At 46.1% G+C, this 20,191-nt stretch overlaps 1 protein-coding gene across 2 annotated transcripts in view; it reads left to right on the top strand.

Moving 5' to 3' along the window:
• prkcz (protein kinase C, zeta) overlaps nt 1-20,191 on the top strand; it is a 626,261-nt gene that overhangs the window by 363,031 nt on the left and 243,039 nt on the right. For both annotated transcript variants that reach the window (XM_085967266.1, XM_085967267.1), the window contains exon 6: nt 6,722-6,853. In XM_085967266.1, the coding sequence (XP_085823392.1) occupies nt 6,722-6,853 (132 nt within the window). The remainder of the gene's footprint in view (nt 1-6,721; nt 6,854-20,191) is intronic.

The raw sequence follows: 20,191 nt of genomic DNA, 5'->3' as shown, positions 1-20,191 counted from the left end.
AGAATATTTAAATAGCGGGTCGATGCTAAAATGGGAGAGTTAGGATCAATGTTCCCTCTAAGCTGTGCACGTGTGCAGCCGCGCAGTAATCTGCAAGGTACCGTGCAGGCCATTCTCAAGCTTTTCCATTGGAAATACCACGCATGCGCAGATATTTAAAGGGACTGTGCGTTGAAATAAACAGGCCATGCACAACAAAACGCAGCTTAGGATACGTTGGTTAGGATATTAGAGGGGTCAGCTTTGATGGGCCACAGGACAATTTTTCATCCTTGTTTTTTTTTTACATCCTTAATAGGTATGCAAAAAGACAGAGGCAACTGCAACTTGCCCTGTCCAGAATGAGTTTCACAAGGCCAGATATGATGCAGACTGATCAATTTTCATCATTTTGCGACAGTTTCTTCTGCTTATAGAATGATACAGCACAGAAGGCGGCCATTTGGCACATCGTAACCGTGTCAGCTCTTTGAAAGAGCTGTGCAATTAGTTCCATTCCACCACTATTTCCCATAGCCGTGTTCATTTTTCCCCTTCAAGTATTTATCCAATTGGCCGGCTTCCCACCATGCACCCTCCGTAAACTTGAGCTCATCCTAAACTCTGCTGCCTGTACCCTAACTTGAAACAATTCCCGTTCGCCCTTCACCCCTGTGCTCGATGGCCTACATTGGCTCCCGGTCCGGCAACACCTCGATTTTCAAATCCCTCCATGGCCTTACCCCTCCCTCTCTGTAACCTCCTCCAGCCCTACAACCGAGATTTCTGTGCTCCTCCAATTCTTGCCTCTTGCACATCCCCAATTTTCCTTGCTCCACCATTCACAGCCGTGCCTTCAGCTGCCTCAGCCCTAAGCTCTGGAGTTCAATCCCTAAAGCTCCACCTCTCTCTCCTTTTAAGACGCTCCGAAAAATCTACTTCTGACCAAGCTTTTGTTTATCTGTCTTATGTGGCTTGGTGTCAAATTTTGTTTGAGAATGCTCTTGTGAAGCGCTGTGGGACGTTTTGCTATGTTAAAGGTGCTATAAAAATGGGAGTTGTTGTTGAAGGGAGTGATTGGTTAACACCATAACAGCTAAGAGAATCTTTTAAATGCCTTCTCAATGGAGCCTGGACGCAACTGCTCTTAAGTAAGCTTTAATTAAGCTGTCCATACATCCAGTTTTTAAGTGGACAGCCCACTTTTGAGGGTACTGTCTGGTAGTGTTGAGCTGCAGAAGGTTGTTCAGTATCCACAACTTGATGTTGGATAGGCAGTCAGGCAGCACAATAACAGTCATGTAATCAAAGCTAACAGTGGAGAGGTGAAGCTGAATATGATTGCCATACATATGCAAACTGACCTCATGTTTACTGATAATGTTGCCAAGGAGCAGTATATAGACGAAAGGTAGGAGGGGGGATAGGAATTTTAAAATGCATTTCACTCTGCCCTATCCATTATCGAATACTGTACATATTAAAATCTATTTATAATGAGTCATCCACCTTTACCAATTATTACGTACTAGCTGAAGTGCCCGGCGGTGCCGAGGCTTTTTCGAGGGAATGTTGTTGTTGGAAGAGAGAGAGAGAGCGACTGGGGTGAAGAGAGAGCAACTGGGGGGAAGAGAGAGAGCGACTGGGGGGAAGAGAGGGAGGGGAGGGGGGGGAGGGGGGGTGGGGGAGGGGGGGAGGGGGAGGGGAGGGGGGAAGGGGGGGAGGAGGAGGGGAGGGGGAAGAGGGGAGGGGGAGGGGAAGGGGGGAGGAGGAGGGGAGGGGGAAGAGGGAAGGGGGGGAGGGGAGGGGGAGGGGAAGGGAGGGCGGGAGGGAGGGAGGGGGGGACGGAGGAGGGGGGAGGGAGAGGGGGGGAGGGGGAAGGGGGGGAGGGGAGGGGGAGGGGAGGGGGAGGGTGGGGAGGAAGGGAGGGCGGGGAGGGGGAGGGGGAGGGCGGGGAGGGGAGGGCGGGGGGGGAGGGCGGGGAAGGGAGGGCGGGGGGGAGGAAGGTAGGGAGGGGGGGAAGGGGGGGAAGGGGGGAGGGAGGGCGGGGGTCGCCCCCCCCCCCCCCCGAGGTGAAGACCGCCGATTGCGCGCGCAGCAGGAGCTGAGACTGTCGGCCGGCGGGCCCGGTTGCCAGGGTAACCGTGACGCTGACCAAGCCAGAGAGAGAGACGCCGCGTCGCAGCTGCTCCTGCTGCGCGCGCGGGCCCCCCCCCCCCCCCCCCCCCGAGGTGAAGACCGCCGATTGCGGCTGCGCGAGACGTCCGGCGGGCCCGGTTGCCAGGGTACTCTTTTATTTGGACCCAAAAAAACCCAATTCGACTGTAAATAAACAAAAGTTCAACTAAAGCTTAACAAATCAAATTAAAATTTGCCGGTTGCCAGGGTAATGCTGGACGCTCAGCAAGCCCCGCCCCCCGGCCAGCCAGAGAGAGACAGCGGGTCTCAGCTCCTGCTGCGCGCGCACCCTAGCGGCGCTGGGCTGAGGCTGGCCCTCCAGTCTTCGAGTGGGGCCGGGAGGTGCCTAGCTCGGGCGTGGGTGCGGAGGAGACGCCGAGGCTTCTAGGCCTACCTGGAAAAACGGGGAAAGGTAGGAAAATTAATGAGATTAGATAAGTTAATTACTTTCTAAATCATTTTTTTTAAAAACAATATGTGTTTTAAAAGCAACGTTTTTTTTTAAGACGTAGAAAGCGGGAAAAAGAAAGGAAAAGTTTGGAATCAAGATGGCGGCGACTCACCTCGGTTCAGAACGATAAAGCCCGGCCACACACGCACCGATTGGCCCGGCGGCACACGCCAGCAACCCGGCGTACGATTGGTCAAGCTCGAGGTCACTCTGTCGGTCACTCTGTCGCTAATGAGCGGATAATGAGATGCTAATGAGCGGAATGTTGAAGGTTTTTGGGATACCGCGGGCGCAATTTTAGTCCGGCCGAAACGTAAATACGCTTAAAACCGTCTCGGAAGCATAAGCTTTCTTTGGAGGTAACGCGCGCGTAGGTACGCCCTGTAACTTTCGAGTGCATACCCGCAACGCACACGCGATGACAGACAGATAGACAGAAAGACAGAAAGACAGAATGACAGAAGTACCGATTTATATATATAGATATTGGAGCTTTTTTTTTCAAATTTGCTTGAGTACTTTTTTCTCTCAGCAGCTATCAGTGAATAGCCAAGTAAGCTAAAGGGGGTTATGTTTGTAGTGAGTAACCTTTTCCACTATTTTTTTTTAAACTTGTGCAATTAAAGAATGTTGTGCTTTATTTAATAGTACTTGATCAGACTACCTTACTACAAACTCATATGAGATTCATATCAGGGCATTTTCTCATTGAGGACGCAGTCTTCTGCTGATTAGGGGAATGCCTCAGCTAAGGCCAGGGAATGCAGTTTATTACAATTGGAGATTTTTAATTGTTTTATGATAAATTTATCCATCTAGGTTGTGGAGTTATTTAGTGCTCAAAAAAGGACTAAACGAAATAAAGAATTTCAATCAGGAAACAATCTAAAAAAGAACAATATTTTCGTTCTCTATATTTCCACAGTAAATGGTTGTGAATTCATGCGTTTCGACAGTGGAACTGGGAGAGGTGCAGAATTTTGATCTCCCATTCACACAAACTTTTGAGTTCTCAAACATATGATAAGTATCTAATTATAGTAACTGTTGCTTGGCAAGCCTCCAACTACAATAATATCTTTATCCAAAATAACAACAGAAAATGCTGGAAACACTCAGCAGGCCAGGCAGCATCCGTGGAAAGAGAAGGGTCACAAACCTGAAACGTTGGGGTCAATTTTCTGGCCGCCGTCGGGCGGCTTTTCAGGTGGCCGAGGGCCGAAAAAGCGGATCGGGACCCCCCCCGCCTGATTCCCCGCCCCGTCCGACTTTCGGACCGCCGTTTCTCCGCAACCCGCTTCAGTCCCGGCCGCCACTGGCGGGACTGGTCGTCGGCACACTAATGACCAATAATGACCTTGTTGAAGAAGATTTTCCAGGGCCGTTGCGACTTTGGGGCTTTCTCCACATCAAACACGCCTGCGGGGAACCCCGCTGATGAGACCTGGCGTGAAGCTTGCCGGCTTGCTTGCTGTCAGCTGCAGGTCAGGGAAAGCTGCAATTTAAAGGGACAGCACTTGTATGTTGAAGGACCTTGTTGTTGCAGGTTTGGGGCTACTTCTTCAAGGCTTAGCCACAGCTGTGGAAGGTTGGAGCCTCACACACTTCTCCAATGCGATCTCCTGGGAAGCTCTCTCACCACCCTCACTCAGCGCTTCCTCAGCGGAGGCATCTACCAGAAGCATGGGACGCCTTTTTTTCTTTCCCTTCTTGCCATTACAGGATCTCCAGCAGCAGAACCAGGAACAGCAGGATGAGCACCAGGAGCACCAGGCTGCTGCTCACTCACCTGAAGCTGCACAGGCCAGAAGGGGCCAGCGCTTGGAAGTGGCTTGAGAGCACCTTGCTGCGCTTTAGGGGGCTATGGGGACCCGTTTCTGCACTGGCAGTCCTACTCAGAAGGACTTCCATGAAGATCTGGTTTCTCTGTTCAACAGATGACCAACGCTCCTCAAGAGATGTCATTCTCTTATGAGCACTCACCATGTTTTCCGTACTCTGGCGAGTTATCTCCTCCATGGAGGTTGCCAACCTTTCCATGGTGATGCGTTCATGCGCCAATGACTCCACAAAGGCTCTGCTCATGGTCGCTATGGACTCCTCCATTCGCTCCACACTCGCAGTGACCCTGGAGACAAAACCTGCCAGAGACTCCTGCATCTGTGCATGGAGATCCATCACCTCTTCTCTTGTGGATGGACCCAGAGGCAGAGAGTCGACATGCAGCGCAGCTGAGCTGAGCTGGCAGAGTCCTGCGCCCTCCGACGAGGACTCGCCACTGCTGTCCCTGTCTCCAGAATCTGCTGAGGCTCACTTGTGAGCTGTGAAACACCAGGTGACAACACTACTCTATGTCCCGAAGGTCCCCCCGAGGTGTGAGTGTCTGCGCTGGTGCTGCGTGCGCTTACTTCTGCTGACGCTGTGCCCTCAGAGGTTGGAGCTTCCTCTGAGGAGTCTGGCTGCACAGCCTCTTCCTCCTCCACAGTGAGGACGGGGGCTCTGGATGGTACTGTGGAGGAGTTAAGGAAGGAGTTACAGATGTAATGCCAAGGTTCTTCTGGTGACTCCCAGCGAGTTGGCATCTGCTGACACCTGCATCCATGCAGCATTGGTCTCAGTGGGAGGCCTCTTCCTCCCTGACCTAGGGAAGAGGACCTCCCTGTGGGCCCTAACCCCATCCAATAATGCCTGCAGTGAAGCCTCGTTGAATTTGAAGGCAGCTCGGGGTCTGGCACTGGCCACAGCTGCTGCAGGCTCCTCTGCCATCCTGTATGGTTCGTTTGGAAGCCTTCAGAGGATGCAGTGCTTGCTATGGACCTTGAAAGCACCACGAATGATGACATCATACTGTGGGGATTTCTGACTCGAATTGGACAATTAGCAAGGCTTCCCACATGCTGGGAATTAATTGGCCAATTGAGGGAAAATTGCGTGGAGCTGGCTGACACTTTTTTATGTGTGTCAGAAACCCCACATTCGGGGAAACCCGACCATTTCCCACACAAGCCGAAAATCGGGGCCGTTAATTCTGTTTCTCTCTCCACGGATGCTGCCTGGCCTGCTGAGTGTTTCCAGCATTTTCTGTTGTCATTTCAGATTTCCAGCATCCGCAGTATTTTGCTATTGTAATATCTTTATCCAAATAGTTTTCATTGAAAACGCAACATCTTTTTTTGACACTGGCGGTGAAAGAGTGGCTGAACTCTTTAACTTGTAAGTCGATCATTATACGACTGCTGTAGTATTGACCATGTACTATTACATTTTCATCTATTTTTAATCACTAGAAAATTTCAGTAGTAATTCTAAAAAATATTTTAAATTCTGCATATGTTAAGGGTCTGCTGAATTAAAGGATTATTGCACTAGGACTGAGGACAGGATGCTAGTTTAAGATGGAGAGCAAAAAATATCTCAAGTCATGCAATGTAGGATTTACAGAAATTCACCTCCAATTTTTGTCCCTCCCCATTCTTGAAGTTGGTGACTCATTTTAAGTGTGATTCAGTGGGTGGCAGTTTTCGTCTGGTGCTACACCTACCAAACAGTTAGGATTCAGTGACATATAATTTACCTTAAGGGTGTTGTGAGTAGAATGAGTTGCCTGATTCTAGTCATGAAACTTTTAACATTTCCTTGACCTCAAAAAGTCAGTCTGACGCTCTGTTATGATGCTCCACAACTGAGTAAAGATGAAGTAACAATTGGAATTTTGTTAGTGTTTCCAATCTGTTTAACTTCCCTCCTAGTTAAAGGAGGTGTTTGGGGGAAAGCAGCAAATGATGGGGAAAGATACAAAAGTGAAAAGGTTGCTATTTTCTACTCCATGCTGCTGCTGTTGGAACTCACAGTTAAATAGATTTTTTAATTATGGCGGTGTTGTGTTCTTAATAGCAATAACAATGGCAGCAAATGCATAGCGGAAGAGATGATTGTTAACACCAGTTTCCCATGTGACGCTGGCTGCTGCTGCATTGTGGGATTGACCTTTATTCAACAATCTCGTGCACTCAAGCCACTTGTGGAGAACAGGCATCCTTGTCGTGAAAAGTGGATACAGCGTGAATAAACGAATACAAGAATGTGTCCTAATTGTATTTTTCTTCTCCGCAGAAGGCCTACTGTGGACACTGCAGTGAAAGGATATGGGGTCTGGGCAGGCAGGGCTACAAGTGTATCAACTGCAAATTGTTGGTCCATAAGCGCTGCCACAAACTTGTTCCTCTGACCTGCCAAAGGCATATGGTAAGTAGCACATATCGCCCGCCGGACGCTGAATGTTGCCATTTGTTTATTCTTTAAGCCTACTTTTGTTCCTCATTCTCTCCCCACCTTGGTATTGCTCACAACTACCCTACTTACAGTCAAAAGGAATGGATGTTTTAAGCTGCAGACTTCGCCACAGCTGTGTGATGCACGACTCCATGACAAACTGGTTAAACGTGGCATTGGCTGTGGGTTTTAATTGCTCCCCATCTTTCTTTATAGCAGTTAAGCCAGTGAATTAAATAATTCATATAATTGCTTCCATTACTGCTTGAATTCAAACAGATTACTGTATATCAATTCTGAGGAGGGAAGAAAAGCTATGCAAGTCAGAAGGAACATGTTTGCTTTAGTATTCTGACAATGAAGAATGTTGTGATGGCTCAGGGATAAATGCACTACATGATGTGTTACTGAGTCATATAGACCAGGAAGATTCCAGGTTCAGGTATTGTACTGAGTTAGTTGATTCCAGTCAGAACAACAGTTGAGGTGCTACAGTTGGCCTTAGTGTTCCTAGGGTAAGGAGGAGAACAACTTGCCATGGTTCCCACTGCTTATCATTATCCAATAACATATATTGATGTCAGGGAGGGTACATTGGGACTGGATTCCAATTAATGGCGAATCATTAACAAAATTAGATTTGGTACATATGACACCCTTTTAGTACTAACCCACTCTCTTATGATATGCCATTATGTGAGTTGCAGATTTCATTGATAACTTACCAATTTCAGAAAGTTCCGTTTTTGGGTAGTCTCTTGCTCCAGTTTGACAGAATCAGAAGCGGTGTCACTTTAATTGTTAGAAATGTAACTAACTACATTAATAATTTCTCAGATAGCGCCTCCTATGATATTTTGTTGCTAACTTCTCTCGTGTTCTTTGGTCTTTGTTAACAGTACCATTTAATGATGCATTTCTTCTGTTTATTCAGAAATATTTGAAAGTTAGCAACCTAAAACAAATTCTGTACAAGTATAAATAACTCATCTGAACCAAAAATATTAAATTCGACAACTACATTGTCTGATTGCTCAGGATAACTCTGACCAGTTAAAGATTTGGTTAGTTTTATTCAGTACAAAAAAACAATTGATTCTTACTGATTCATCCTAACTTAGGTTTTTTTTATTTCTAATTCCTTCAGTTATCCTGGTTTTTCCTCATGCTTTTTAATGGGTTCCTTTTGACTGAATTATTCAATAACAACAATAACAACTTGCACCTTTAGCTTAGAAGACATTCCAATATACTTCACAAAGGAGAAACGGATCAGCCATAGCGGATGAGTTAAGAGAGATGACTTAAAGCATTTAGGATTTTAGGAGGTTTTTAAGGGCAAGGAAGAAAACAAGACCGAGTTATAGGGAAGGAGTTCCAAAGAGTAGGCCTGGGAAAACTAAAGGCAGTGCCACCCATGGTGGAACAAAGGTGGGGGAGGGCGGATACAAAAGGGTTGAGAATCAGAAAATTAAAGGGCTCGGGCTGAAATGTAGGGCTGGAGGAGATTGCAGAAGTGCGGGACAAGGCCGTGGAAGGATTTATAGATAAGCAGAGCAGCTGGGGAGGGGATGGAGTTTTTGTGTCAACAGAGATGGCTTTGGTTTTCACATTGTTCAATTATAGAAATTTCTGGCTGGTCTATGACTTGGTGTTGGACAGCAAGTTGGACACCCCTCTTTCGGGCGTGCGCTCTTCTCACCCCTCCTTTGTACACACACTCTCTACCCCTTTGCACACAATCTCTTTTGATAAATGACGCTGTATACAGTAAACTCTTTCGTATCCGGCACCTATGGGACCAGGATGTTGCCGGTTGATGAAAAATTCTGGATAACAGAGAGGTAGGCCATTTATAACACAAAAAAATAAAAATTACTGACTAACTCGGCCACCACGGGAAACTCGGACTCGGAAAAACGAGTGCTGGATGGATTCGGCAAGATTACCGGTTATCTATTTTGCCAGTTATTAAAGAATTCCGGATGCTTAAGTGCCGTTTAAACAAAAGTTTACTGTATATCTTTTTTTTTCTCTCTCCCTCTTTTTTATTTACTCCCCCATCTCTTTTTCTCTCATCCACTCAACATTTTTGGCTGAAGATGCTTGCAAACACTTCAAGTTTGTCTTTGCCATGGTTGTGGATGATGTTGTTCGTGGCGCCATCTCCTCCCATCAGTTGCCTGATTGTTCACCACCATTCTTCACAGGATGTGGTTGGACTACACAGTTTGCTGTGACCCATTAGTTGTTGGACTGTATTGCTCTGTTTATAACATGCTGATTTTGGTGCTTAGCACGCAGATAACTTATGTTGTAGCTTCATGGTGCTGCTCCTGGCATGCCCTTCTGTACTGTGGTTGGTTTCCCAACTAGTGATGAAGGATTGAGGGATGTGCCGGGCCATGAGGATACAGATTGTGATAGTGTACAATGCTGCTGTTGCTGATAGCCCACCACAGTGTCTCATGGATGTCCAAGTTTGGGCTGTTAGCTGCGTCCTTAGTTTCTTCCGTTTAGCATGACAGTAATTGTTAGATCCGTGTGTTAATGGAGACACGGAATGCAGGAGTTGATTTACCAAGTGTTTATTGAACAAAGTCTGGAGGTGAACTAACAACACAAGACGCTACACAGGCTTATATACCCGAGTGGTCACTACTGGTACTACAGTACACAGGGGCTTCAAAAACATAGTTCCTCCCAAAGGTACATACACTACAATTCCTCCCCTTTTAGATAAATAGTACATAACATTTTAAGTAATCATTAAATAACATTTTTACAAGAACAATAATCTACACATTTGCTGAAGTTAATCAATTACAAATTCAGTCTCTCTGGAGGCTTCCTGACTCGGTCCGGATAACGCCTCGGTGGTGTAGTAGGTTTCGGTGGTGTAGTAGGTTCTTTTGGCAAGGTCGATTCGGCTTCAATGCCAGTGTCGGGTTCATCTGGTTCCAGTATCACCGGATCGGAGGTAGATACTATGGGTATCTCTGCTTCATCACTAGGCGTATAGAGTTGTGGTGTAGGTTGTCCTTTTTCGGATGACTCTATGATCTGGTCAGCATGGCGCCTTATTATGCTTTCTCCAATGTCCACGGTATACATCAGCGGTCCTAATCGTGTGCAAATAGTTCCAGGCTGCCATTTCTCGGTACGGTAGTCCCGGGCCAAAACTGGTTGACCTATCTGGAAGGTTCTAGTTGGCCTTTCATTCATGCTTTGAAATTGCCGGTTCTCTACGTCCCTTCTGACGTTTGGCTTGACTAAATCCAGCCGGCATCTTAGTCTTCTATTGAAAAACATCATGGTGGGGGTTTGGTTTGTAACCACATGTGTTGCATTCCTGTACACAAACAAGAAGTTATCTACCTTATGTTGCAGATTTATGTCTTCATTACCCATGGCCTTTATGGCCTTCTTGAAGGTCTGGACAAACCTTTCAGCTAATCCATTGGTGGCGGGATGGTATGGGGCGGACGTGTAGTGCTTAACACCATTGTTTTTTAAGAACTTCCTGAATTCTTCGGATACAAATTGCGGTCCATTATCAGATCAGATCTGTTCAGGCAGCCCATTCCTGGCAAATATGGTCCTTAATACTGTGATGGTTTTTTCCGTGGTGGTGGAGGACATCTTTATTACCTCCGGCCACTTGGAGTGTGCATCCACCGCGATTAAGAACATTGAGTCCATAAATGGACCAGCAAAGTCGATATGTACCCTTTGCCATGGAGATGAGGGCCACTCCCATGGATGTAGAGGGGCTTGTGGTGGGGCGTTTTGGACCTTCTGGCATCCTAGACAGCTCTTGGTCATTTCTTCGATGTCTCCATCGATATCTGGCCACCACACAAATGCTCTGGCTAAGTTCTTCATTTTCACTCCACCCAGATGCCCCTCGTGAAGCTCCTTTAGCACTCTATCCTGGAGTTTGGGTGGAATCACCACTCTGGATCCACACATCAAGGTTCCTCGGCACACTGACAGCTGTTCTCTTCTTTGCGAGAATGCTGGCAACAGTGGTTCGCCATGTGCTGGCCATCCCTTCACCATTAAATCGTAGACTCGTGAGAGAGTCAGGTCATTTCTCGTTTCCTTTTCAATGGTAGAATTTGTTACCGGTAGACATTCCACTGTGGTCGAGTGGAACATCTCCACTGGGTCCACTGTAGGCGCCTCTTCTACCGTTGGCAACGGTAGGCGCGATAACCCGTCAGCATTCCCATGCTGTTTTGTTCCTTTGTATTCTATGTCATATTGGTGTGCCCCTAGGAAAAGGGACCACCTCTGTAGCCTTTGTGCTGTCATAATGGGAACGCCCTTTTTAGGGTTGAATGTGGAGACGAAGGGTTGATGGTCAGTCAACAAGGTAAATTTTTGTCCGTGTAGGTAATGGTTGAATTTCTTCACCCCCCACACCAGGCTGAGTGCCTCCCTGTCGATCTGGGCATAGTTACGCTCAGCTGAGTTCAATGAGCGTGACGCAAAAGCTATCGGCCGCTCCGAGCCATCAGGGAATCTATGCAATAATACCGCTGCCATGCCGTAAGGGGATGCATCGCACGCCAGTCTGATTGGCAGTGATGGGTTGTAATGAGCCAACACTTCCCTGGACATGATCAAGCCTTTGCATTTATGGAAGGCACGTTTACAGTCTTCGCTCCATTTCCAAATTACTCCCGTTTGTAGCAGTGCGTTAAGAGGGTGCAGAACCATTGACAAGTTCGGTAAAAATTTATGATAGTAATTTATTAATCCCAGGAACGACCTTAATTGTGAGACATTTTCAGGCGCGGGGGCTTTTACGACCGCTTCAATTTTTTCAGGTGACTTATGCAACCCTTCTTCGTTAATGACATGGCCACAATATGATATTTGTTTCTGGAAAAATTCGCACTTGGGGTGATTTGCTCGTAGGCCCCGTTCTCTCAGCCTTGTGAGCACCTGCTCCAAGTTGGCAAGGTGCTCGTTGTCGTTTTCTCCTGTTACAAGGATGTCGTCTAGGTAGCATTGAGTCCCCGGAATCCCTTGCAGGACTTGCTCCATAGCTTTTTGCCAGATAGCCAGAGCTGATGCCACTCCGAAAACCAGTCGATTGTACTGGTACAGGCCTTTGTGTGTGTTTATCGTGAGATACTTTTTAGAGGCCTCCTCAACCTCCATCTGTAGATATGCCTGTGCTAAGTCAATTTTGGTGAAACGTTTCCCTCCGGACAGTGAGGCGAAAATATCTTCTATCCTCGGAAGAGGATACTGTACCGTGTGAAGAACCGGGTTTACAGTCACCTTGAAGTCCCCACAGATGCGAATTTTTCTCTGTTCTTCAGATTTATCATTATTCAACGTTTTCTTCATGACCGGAACGATGGGTGTTGCCCACTCGCTCCAATCTACCTTGGATAACACGCCTGCTTTTTCCAAATTCTCCAGCTCTGCCTCGACGGCTGGACGAGTTGCGTATGGCACTGGCCTTGCCTTAAAAAACTTGGGAATTGCCGCATCTTCCACTTTTATTGAGGCGGTGGCGCCTTTCAGGGTTCCTAGTTCCTGTTGAAACACTTCTTTGGCGTTAGCCAAGATTTCTTTTAATCGTCCAGGTATGACGTCATCATCATTTTTTATCTTACTGGTCACCGTCAGTGCCTGAATGGAGTGCCAGTCTAAACGTATCTTTCTGATCCATTCACGCCCCAACAACGGTGGACCACCATCTTGCAGAACGTATAAATACAACTTCTGTATTTCCTTGCCGTTGTATACAACAGGCACCCTTATTTTCCCTCTGGGGTATACTTTCTGCCCCGTATATGTTTTCAAGATAATGGATGTGTCTTTCAAAGGTATATGCGGAAATAGCCGCTCGTAATCCCGTCGACTTATGACGGTCAGAGCTGATCCTGTATCTAGCTCCATTATGACTGGGGACCCCGCTATCGTGAGGGTAACCCAAATGGTCTGGTAATCTTCTTTGGCAATTACATTATGTAATTTGAGACAGCTTAGCCTCTTGTTTCCGGAGTCGCTATCGCTCTTCTGGTCTTCGGAGCTACTGTCCGTCATCATTTGTACCTTTCTGTACTTTTCCTTATTGACCTTTTTACTGTCAGTGGATTTTTTTCCAGATCTACACATACGTGCAATGTGTCCCATCTTTCCGCATTGCCTGCATGCTTTGTCCTTGAACCAGCAGTCCTTCTGGTCATGGGTGGATCTGCCGCAGTGATAACATCTCTCGAAACCCCGTGTCATTTCATGGGTGCCGAAGTCCTGTGGCTTTTGCTGTATCTCTGCAGTTCCTCTTGCTGCTGCTTCGTATGATACAGCCACACTGAAAGCCTTGTCCAGTGTCAAATCTTTCTGAGAAAGTAGTCTTTTCTGTGTTCCTTCGCTTAGGAGACCGCAGACGAATTTGTCTCGTAGAGAATCTGCCAGTCCTGCCCCGAATTGGCAGTGCTTTGACAGCTTTCGTAATTCGGTGAGGTAATCAGCGTTACTTTCATTCTTGTGCTGATTCCTCCTGAAGAATTTGAATCATTCCGCTATCAGCAGCGGTGTTGGGTTTAAGTGCTCCTGTAGGGTATCAACAAGCTCCTTAAAATTCTTGTCCATCGGTTTGGCTGGAGTGATCAAGTTTCATAACAGCCCGTATGTCCTTGCGCCCATCAGATTTAGAAGTACCGATGCCTTTTTATCATCCGCTACTTCATTCGCCTTGCAATATACCTCCACTCTTTCCACATATGTGGTCCAATCCTCTATATCACTATCGAAAGCAGTAATATTGCCAGTCTTCGGCATCCTGAAAATCAGAAATGGCGCCTCCCGCGCTTTTCCTTCTTCCCCGCCGAGTCAAGATGGCGCCGCCCGCGCTTTCCCGCCGCTGCCGCTGCTGCCAACGCTGTTCTCCGCGGTTCCCGTTGCAACCTGCAGCTTTTCGCGGTATTTCTATTTTTTTTTATATATATATCTTTTTAAATAGTTTCTCCGTTACTTGGAGAACCGTTCCCGTCGTGGAGCGGACCCTCTGGGACTTTCCCCTCCCACGGCTCGGTCCGAACGCCGACCTGCTTTGCAGCACCGGCCGCCTCCTGTGTGTTCCACCCTCTCTCTCTCTCTTTGCTTCTACTTTCCGACTCGCTGCCCGGCCCCGCTGCAGAGCAACCCGATCGAGCCCCAGCCCGCCGCAGCCCAGGAAGGATCAGTGCACTACCTGCCACCAGCCCGTTTAGCTGGTGAAACCACAGTTTTTTTTTTTTTTTTTTTCTTGCTTCGACCTTCGCCTGAGGAATCGATCTCCTTGAGGTGCTGCCGAATTGCAGGTAAGTTCGTTTCTAACTCGTCGCCACTGTTAGATCCGTGTGTTAATGGAGACACGGAATGCAGGAGTTGATTTACCAAGTGTTTATTGAACAAAGTCTGGAGGTGAACTAACTACACAAGACGCTATACAGGCTTATATACCCGAGTGGTCACTACTGGTACTACAGTACACAGGGGCTTCAAAAACATAGTTCCTCCCAAAGGTACATACACTACAGTAATGCCACATGACGCAATGGATGTGTGTCTTCATTATGGTGACGAGAATTTGTCTTCACAAGGATCATGTGGTGGTCACTCTTACCAGTACTACTGTGATCAGCTGCGTCTATGACAGATAGGTTGGTGGGAATGAGGTCAAAAAAGTTACTCCCTTGTGTTGGTTCTCTCACTACCTGACCCAAGCCCAGTCTGGCAGCCACGTCCTTCAGTACTTGACCAGCTTGGTCATTGATGATACTATTGAGCCAGTCCTGGATGAAGTCCCCCACCCAGAGTATATTTTGTGTCCTTGCTTCCCTCAATGCTTTCTCCAACTGGTGTTCAACATGGAGAAGTACTAATTCATCAGTTGAATGGTGGTAGGCGGTGATCAAAAGGAAGTTTCCTTGGTTTTGTTTGACCTAAAGCCGTGAGATTTCATGTAGTCTAGAGCCAATGGTGATTCCTAGAGCCACTCCCACTTGACCCCTCTTCTGGTGGATGTATCCTGCTGGTGGGACAGGACATGCTCAGGAATACTATAGCCTACTATGATTCTGAGAGTATGACTGTTTGATTAGTCTGTGGGACAATCTCCCAACTTGGGCACCAGTCCCCAGACTTAGTATAGGATTTAACTGCACTGAGATTGCCTGAGTCTTGTTCTTGTACTGATACGTTGCCAATAGGTCTCTCCAATTTATTTCTCAATAATAAATTTTGTAGCGGTTGTTTACAATTGAGTGGCTTGCTTGGCCACCTCAGAGAACATTATAAGTCAACCACTTAGTGTGGGAATGTATGCCCAGACCGGGTCAGGACGGCAGGATCCCTTCCCTGGTGGATATTTGTGAAAAATGAATACTGTATAAGCAAACTTTTTAATAGAATCACGGGAGGAGGGAGAGGGAAAACAAATACAGGAAACTTTGATTTATCCGGAGGTTGTATGGCCGGAAACTTTGCTCTAACGGCAGAAATCGGCAGCCGTTTTAGTTTTTTTTTTTTTCTTCTTCTCCTAGCATTCTGTTAACAGGCAGGCTCTGGAAAGCGTCTTTGGAGCTTCGCAACAGCTTCAGAGACGCTTCAAGGTACGGGCCGAGTGTTTACGAGCTGTTGCTGAGCAACAGTGTTTGTTGTCAAATACGGAGATTTTCATCTCCGTATGCTTCAACGTTGACTTTGCATGTCCGGCACTTTTGATAGATCGGCAACACGCCGGTCCCATCGGTGCCGGATATCAGAACTTTTCCTGTACTAAGAGAAATGCTGGTGGAATGACCTGTAACCTACTTAATATAAAAACAAGAGATTGTTCGATAACTGAGATGATCTTTACATCAAGCTGTGAAAAGAAGTATTAAAATAATTAAAGACATGAGAGAAACAAAGAATATGACTAATCTAATTGAATTTTTTGATGAAGTTACAGAGAGGATTGATGAAGGGAATGCAGTGGATGTTGTCTACATGGATTTTCGGAAGGCATTTGACAAAGTACCACATAGAAGGCGGGTTAACAAAATTGAGGCTCATGGAATAGGTGGGTCAGTGGCAGCTTGGATAAGGAATTGGCGTAAGGACAGAAAACAGCGAGTTGTGGTAAATGGCTGTTTTTCAGACTGGAGGATGGTAGATAGTGGTGTTCCCCAAGGGTCAGTGCTGGGGCCACTGCCTTTTTTGATATACATAAATGACCTGGATATTGGAATACAGAGTAGAATTTCTAAATTTGCCGATGACACCAAACTTGGGGGTGTGGCAAACAGTGATGATACCAATTCACTGCAACAGGACATAGAAAGGCTAGCAGAATGGGCAGACAAGTGGCAGAAGGGATTTAATACAGAGAAGTGTGAGGTGATGCATTTTGGCAGAAGGAACAGGGAGAGGCAATATACACTTAATGGCACAGTTTAAAGGAGTGTGCAGGGACAGAAGGACCTGGGAGTTAATGTGCATAGGTCCCTGAAGGTGGCAGGACATATTGAGAGAGTGGTTAGCAAAGCATATGGGATCTTGGGCTTCATAAATAGAGGTATTGAGTACAAAAGTAGAGAAGTTACGCTGAACCTTTATAAAGTGCTGGTTAGGCCACAACTGGAGTATTGTGTCCAGTTCTGGTCACCACACTAGGAAGGATGTGAAGGCCCTTAAGAGGGTGCAGAGGAGATTTACCAGAATGGTTCTGGGGATGGGGGATCTTGGCTACAAGGACAGTTGGAGAAGCTGGATTTGTTTTCATTCGAGCAAAGGGGGTTGAGGGGTGATTTGATAGAGGTGTACAAGATTATGGCGGGTTTGGATAGGCTAGACGGGGAAAGGCTGTTCCCACTAGTTGATGGTACAAGGACTAGGGGACACAGATTTAAGGTTTTGGGCAAGAGATACAGGGGGGATGTGAGGAAAACCTTTTTTACGCAGCGAGTGGTGAGGACCTGGAATTCGCTGCCGACGGAAGTGGTGGAAGCGAACACACTCAGTGTTTTCAAGGGGAGACTGGATAGGCACTTGAGGGCAATAAACTTGCAGGGCTACGGGGCTAGAGCGGGGGAATGGGACTGACTGACTGCTCTACAGAGAGCCGGCATGGACTCGATGGGCCGAATGGCTGCCTCTATGACGCTATGTGAATAATTAAGGCTATTCATAAAAAAAGAGAGAATTTGGATGAAATTGAGAACAAAAAGGCTGCAGATCAGGTCTGAAATGAGAAAATAATGGCAAAATATGACGGGTCCACCAGCCCTGAAAAGACAACAGCAGGAGTGCAGACTCTCCCGCCAGCAGAATAAGAGCTATGATAATTTTCAATTCTTTTCAGTTAAGTCATTAGAAGCTAGCATCAGCTATTAGTGGAGTTCTTTTGTGCTTTTTATAATAAACCTTTTAACAGATTTTCTATGAAGAACATATACCATAAATCTGTATAGGCATCTTGTGAGTGTGTAATTCTACTTAACACTAATAAATTAAAATTGTTCTACAATTGTGGAATAAATGTTAAGCTAACTAACTTTATCTACTTGAATAACTAGATGAAAATATTTGAAACACAAAATTTGGAAAATTCCTCTCTCTTCTGATATCTGTTTCTTGAAGTATGTAATGCTGCCACCATTTAAATTTGCTACTAATCCAGTGAACTCTTGAGTGTAAGATTTATAAAATGTCCTTTATGAAATGTCAATTAAATGCTCATCTGTAGTTGGTGTTTTCCTCAAATGAAGTATTAGTAAGTGACATTTAAAAGCTGCAGGTGCTAAGCAAAACCATTTGTGCACCAGTAATATCAATAACAGCGAATAATAAAAACCAGCAATATCCATTTTTAATTACCAAAGCAATAATCAGTTATATCAGTACAAGTATCCAGGGAATTAATTGGCCAGTTACCGCTTTCTGTCATATTGCACTTAATTAGTTGCAGTTTTTGGGAGTAGGAACAAAATCACGGGAAGAAAATGAATTACCAAGTGTTCTTCTCGAGTGAATGAACATTTGCAATTTGCAACAACAGCAGAAAATGCTGGAAACACTCAGCAGGTCAGGCAGCATCATGGAGAGAGAAACAGTTAATATTGGGCTGGATTTTGATACTGGAGGCATGTAGGAGGTGGGACTACAACTTTTGGGGTTGTAGTCCCGCCTCCATCGAGTTGTGGCCAACCCACGCGATTTTCACTTGATTGACCTTGTTGAGCCTACCCAGCGGGCTCAGCAGGCCAGTTAAGGGCCACCCGGCAACAGGTGACATCACAGATTGACATTTCATCTGTCGAGAGCTTTTGACAGATGAAATATCAGCGTTTGACAGCTGGTGAGATGAGGGACTCCCGAGACCTGAAGGAAGGAAGGCTGTAAAGGTAAGTAAAGGTCATTAAATTTATTTAAACACTTTACACACACCAAACACACTTACCTTTGCACTCATGCATCCATCACTCACCTGAACTCGTGAACCCTTCAGCCCGACGGTCCGCCTCGCTAACTGGGCGTGGTTTGGAGCCATCGGGAATCCCACACTTCAAGAATAAAAATAGGGATTAGGCTAAAAACTGCCTGTTAATTACCTGTTAACAGGAAGTTAATTGGCACTAATTCCCTTCATGCCTCGGGGAGGCGGCTCCCAGCACAGGTCGGGTATCCGCCTCCTTTGAAACTGGCATGGAGGCGGGATGGGTTCGTGCCCCCCCAATTTCACGATTTTAACCCCCCACACGCCTCCAATCCCGCCTCCACGGCCCAATGAAAATCCTGCCCAATGTTTCAGGTCGATGACCCTTCGTCAGAACTGGAAAAAGTTGGAGAAGTAACAGACATTTAAGCAAGTGTGGGGCAGGGAAAGCGGGGAGGGGAGGATAGGAGAGGAAAGAACAAAAGGGAAGGTCTGTGATAGGCTGGATGGCAGGAGAGATTAAAAGACAAAAGGGATGATGGTGCAAGGCAAAAGGAGATGGTAATGGGACAAGTTAAGAAACAAAAAATGGCTAGATGAGGTGTAAATGACAATGGCAGAATCATCAGCAGCTGCCATGTGAAAGAGAAAATAAAACATGGGGGCCGAGGTAATAGTCTGACATTGTTGAACTCGATGTTGAGTCCAGAACGCTGTAAAGTGCCTAATCGAAAGATGTGCAATTTGCAACCTGTGTAATTTATTCTATAGGATTTTTTAAAATAATCATTCTATTATTGGTGTCCTTGAACTGACAGTTTTGATATCTGTATTAATGAGCAACAAGCTTATAATTCTGCATCTTTAAAATTTTTTTTAATCCTTTTGAACCATTCACATCTTTAGCAGTAGTCAAAGCAAAAAATTGGTTTTTTTTATTGCAATTTACTCTGTACAGGGAGAAAATAAAAATAAAATCTGTTGATGGTGTAAAACTGACAACTGAATTCTTTAAAGTCTTATTTTTCTTGATTATTCTCTTGGTCACCCCTTTCTATTTCCCTTAATGTTTCACGCCTTCACATGCTCTCTTTCTGTTGAGATGCTAGGCAGATGAACACGGAGCTTATCCACAAACTGGATTAAAATTTACTTTGGACAAAACATTGCCATGACCATAGGTCAAACGGTTAACAGCTTCGGCCCCAGTAATAAAATATGCAGCAGCTTTATAGCTAGTCACTGCTTTGGTTCTAAGTTGCAATATACAGGAAACTTCGCGATATCCGGCACCGACGGGACCAAGCTGCTGCCAATCTATGAAAACTTCCGGATAGACCAGCGTTAATGTTGAAGGATACGGAGGTTTTCATCTCCGTATCTGACAACAAACACTGTTGCTTAGCAACAGCTTGTAAACGGCTGCTGATTTCTGCCGTTAGATCGAGGTTTCCGGACATACAACCTCCGGATAAACCAAAGTTCCCTGTAGGTAGTTTGACTTTTAAAAATTAATTCTCGGGATAATGCCGTTGCCGGTAAGGCCAACATTAATTACCCATTCCTAATTACTCTGAGAAGGTGGTGGTAGGCTGACTTCTTGAACTGCTGCAGTCCGTGTGGTGAAGGTGCTCCCACAATGCAGGGAGTTCTAGGATCTTGACCCAGCAACAATGAGGGAACGGCAGCGATATATGTCCAAGTCAGGATGGCGTATGACTTGGAAGGGAGCTTGAATGTGTGCATCGTGTAGATGGGTAGTACACACTGCAGCCAGGTGGATGTTTAAGCCCATAGACTAGGTGCTGATCAAGTGGACTGCTTTGTCTTGGATGGTGTCGAGCTTCTTGAGGGCTGCACCTGCACCTGCACCCATCCAGGCA

Source organism: Somniosus microcephalus, chromosome 25, assembly GCF_052327205.1.
Source record: "Somniosus microcephalus isolate GS21.2 chromosome 25, FLI_Smic_1.0, whole genome shotgun sequence".
NCBI classification, from domain to species: domain Eukaryota; kingdom Metazoa; phylum Chordata; class Chondrichthyes; order Squaliformes; family Somniosidae; genus Somniosus; species Somniosus microcephalus.
The sequence above is the reverse complement of the archived record's forward strand: the minus strand, read 5'-3'. Positions and strand labels throughout refer to the sequence as shown.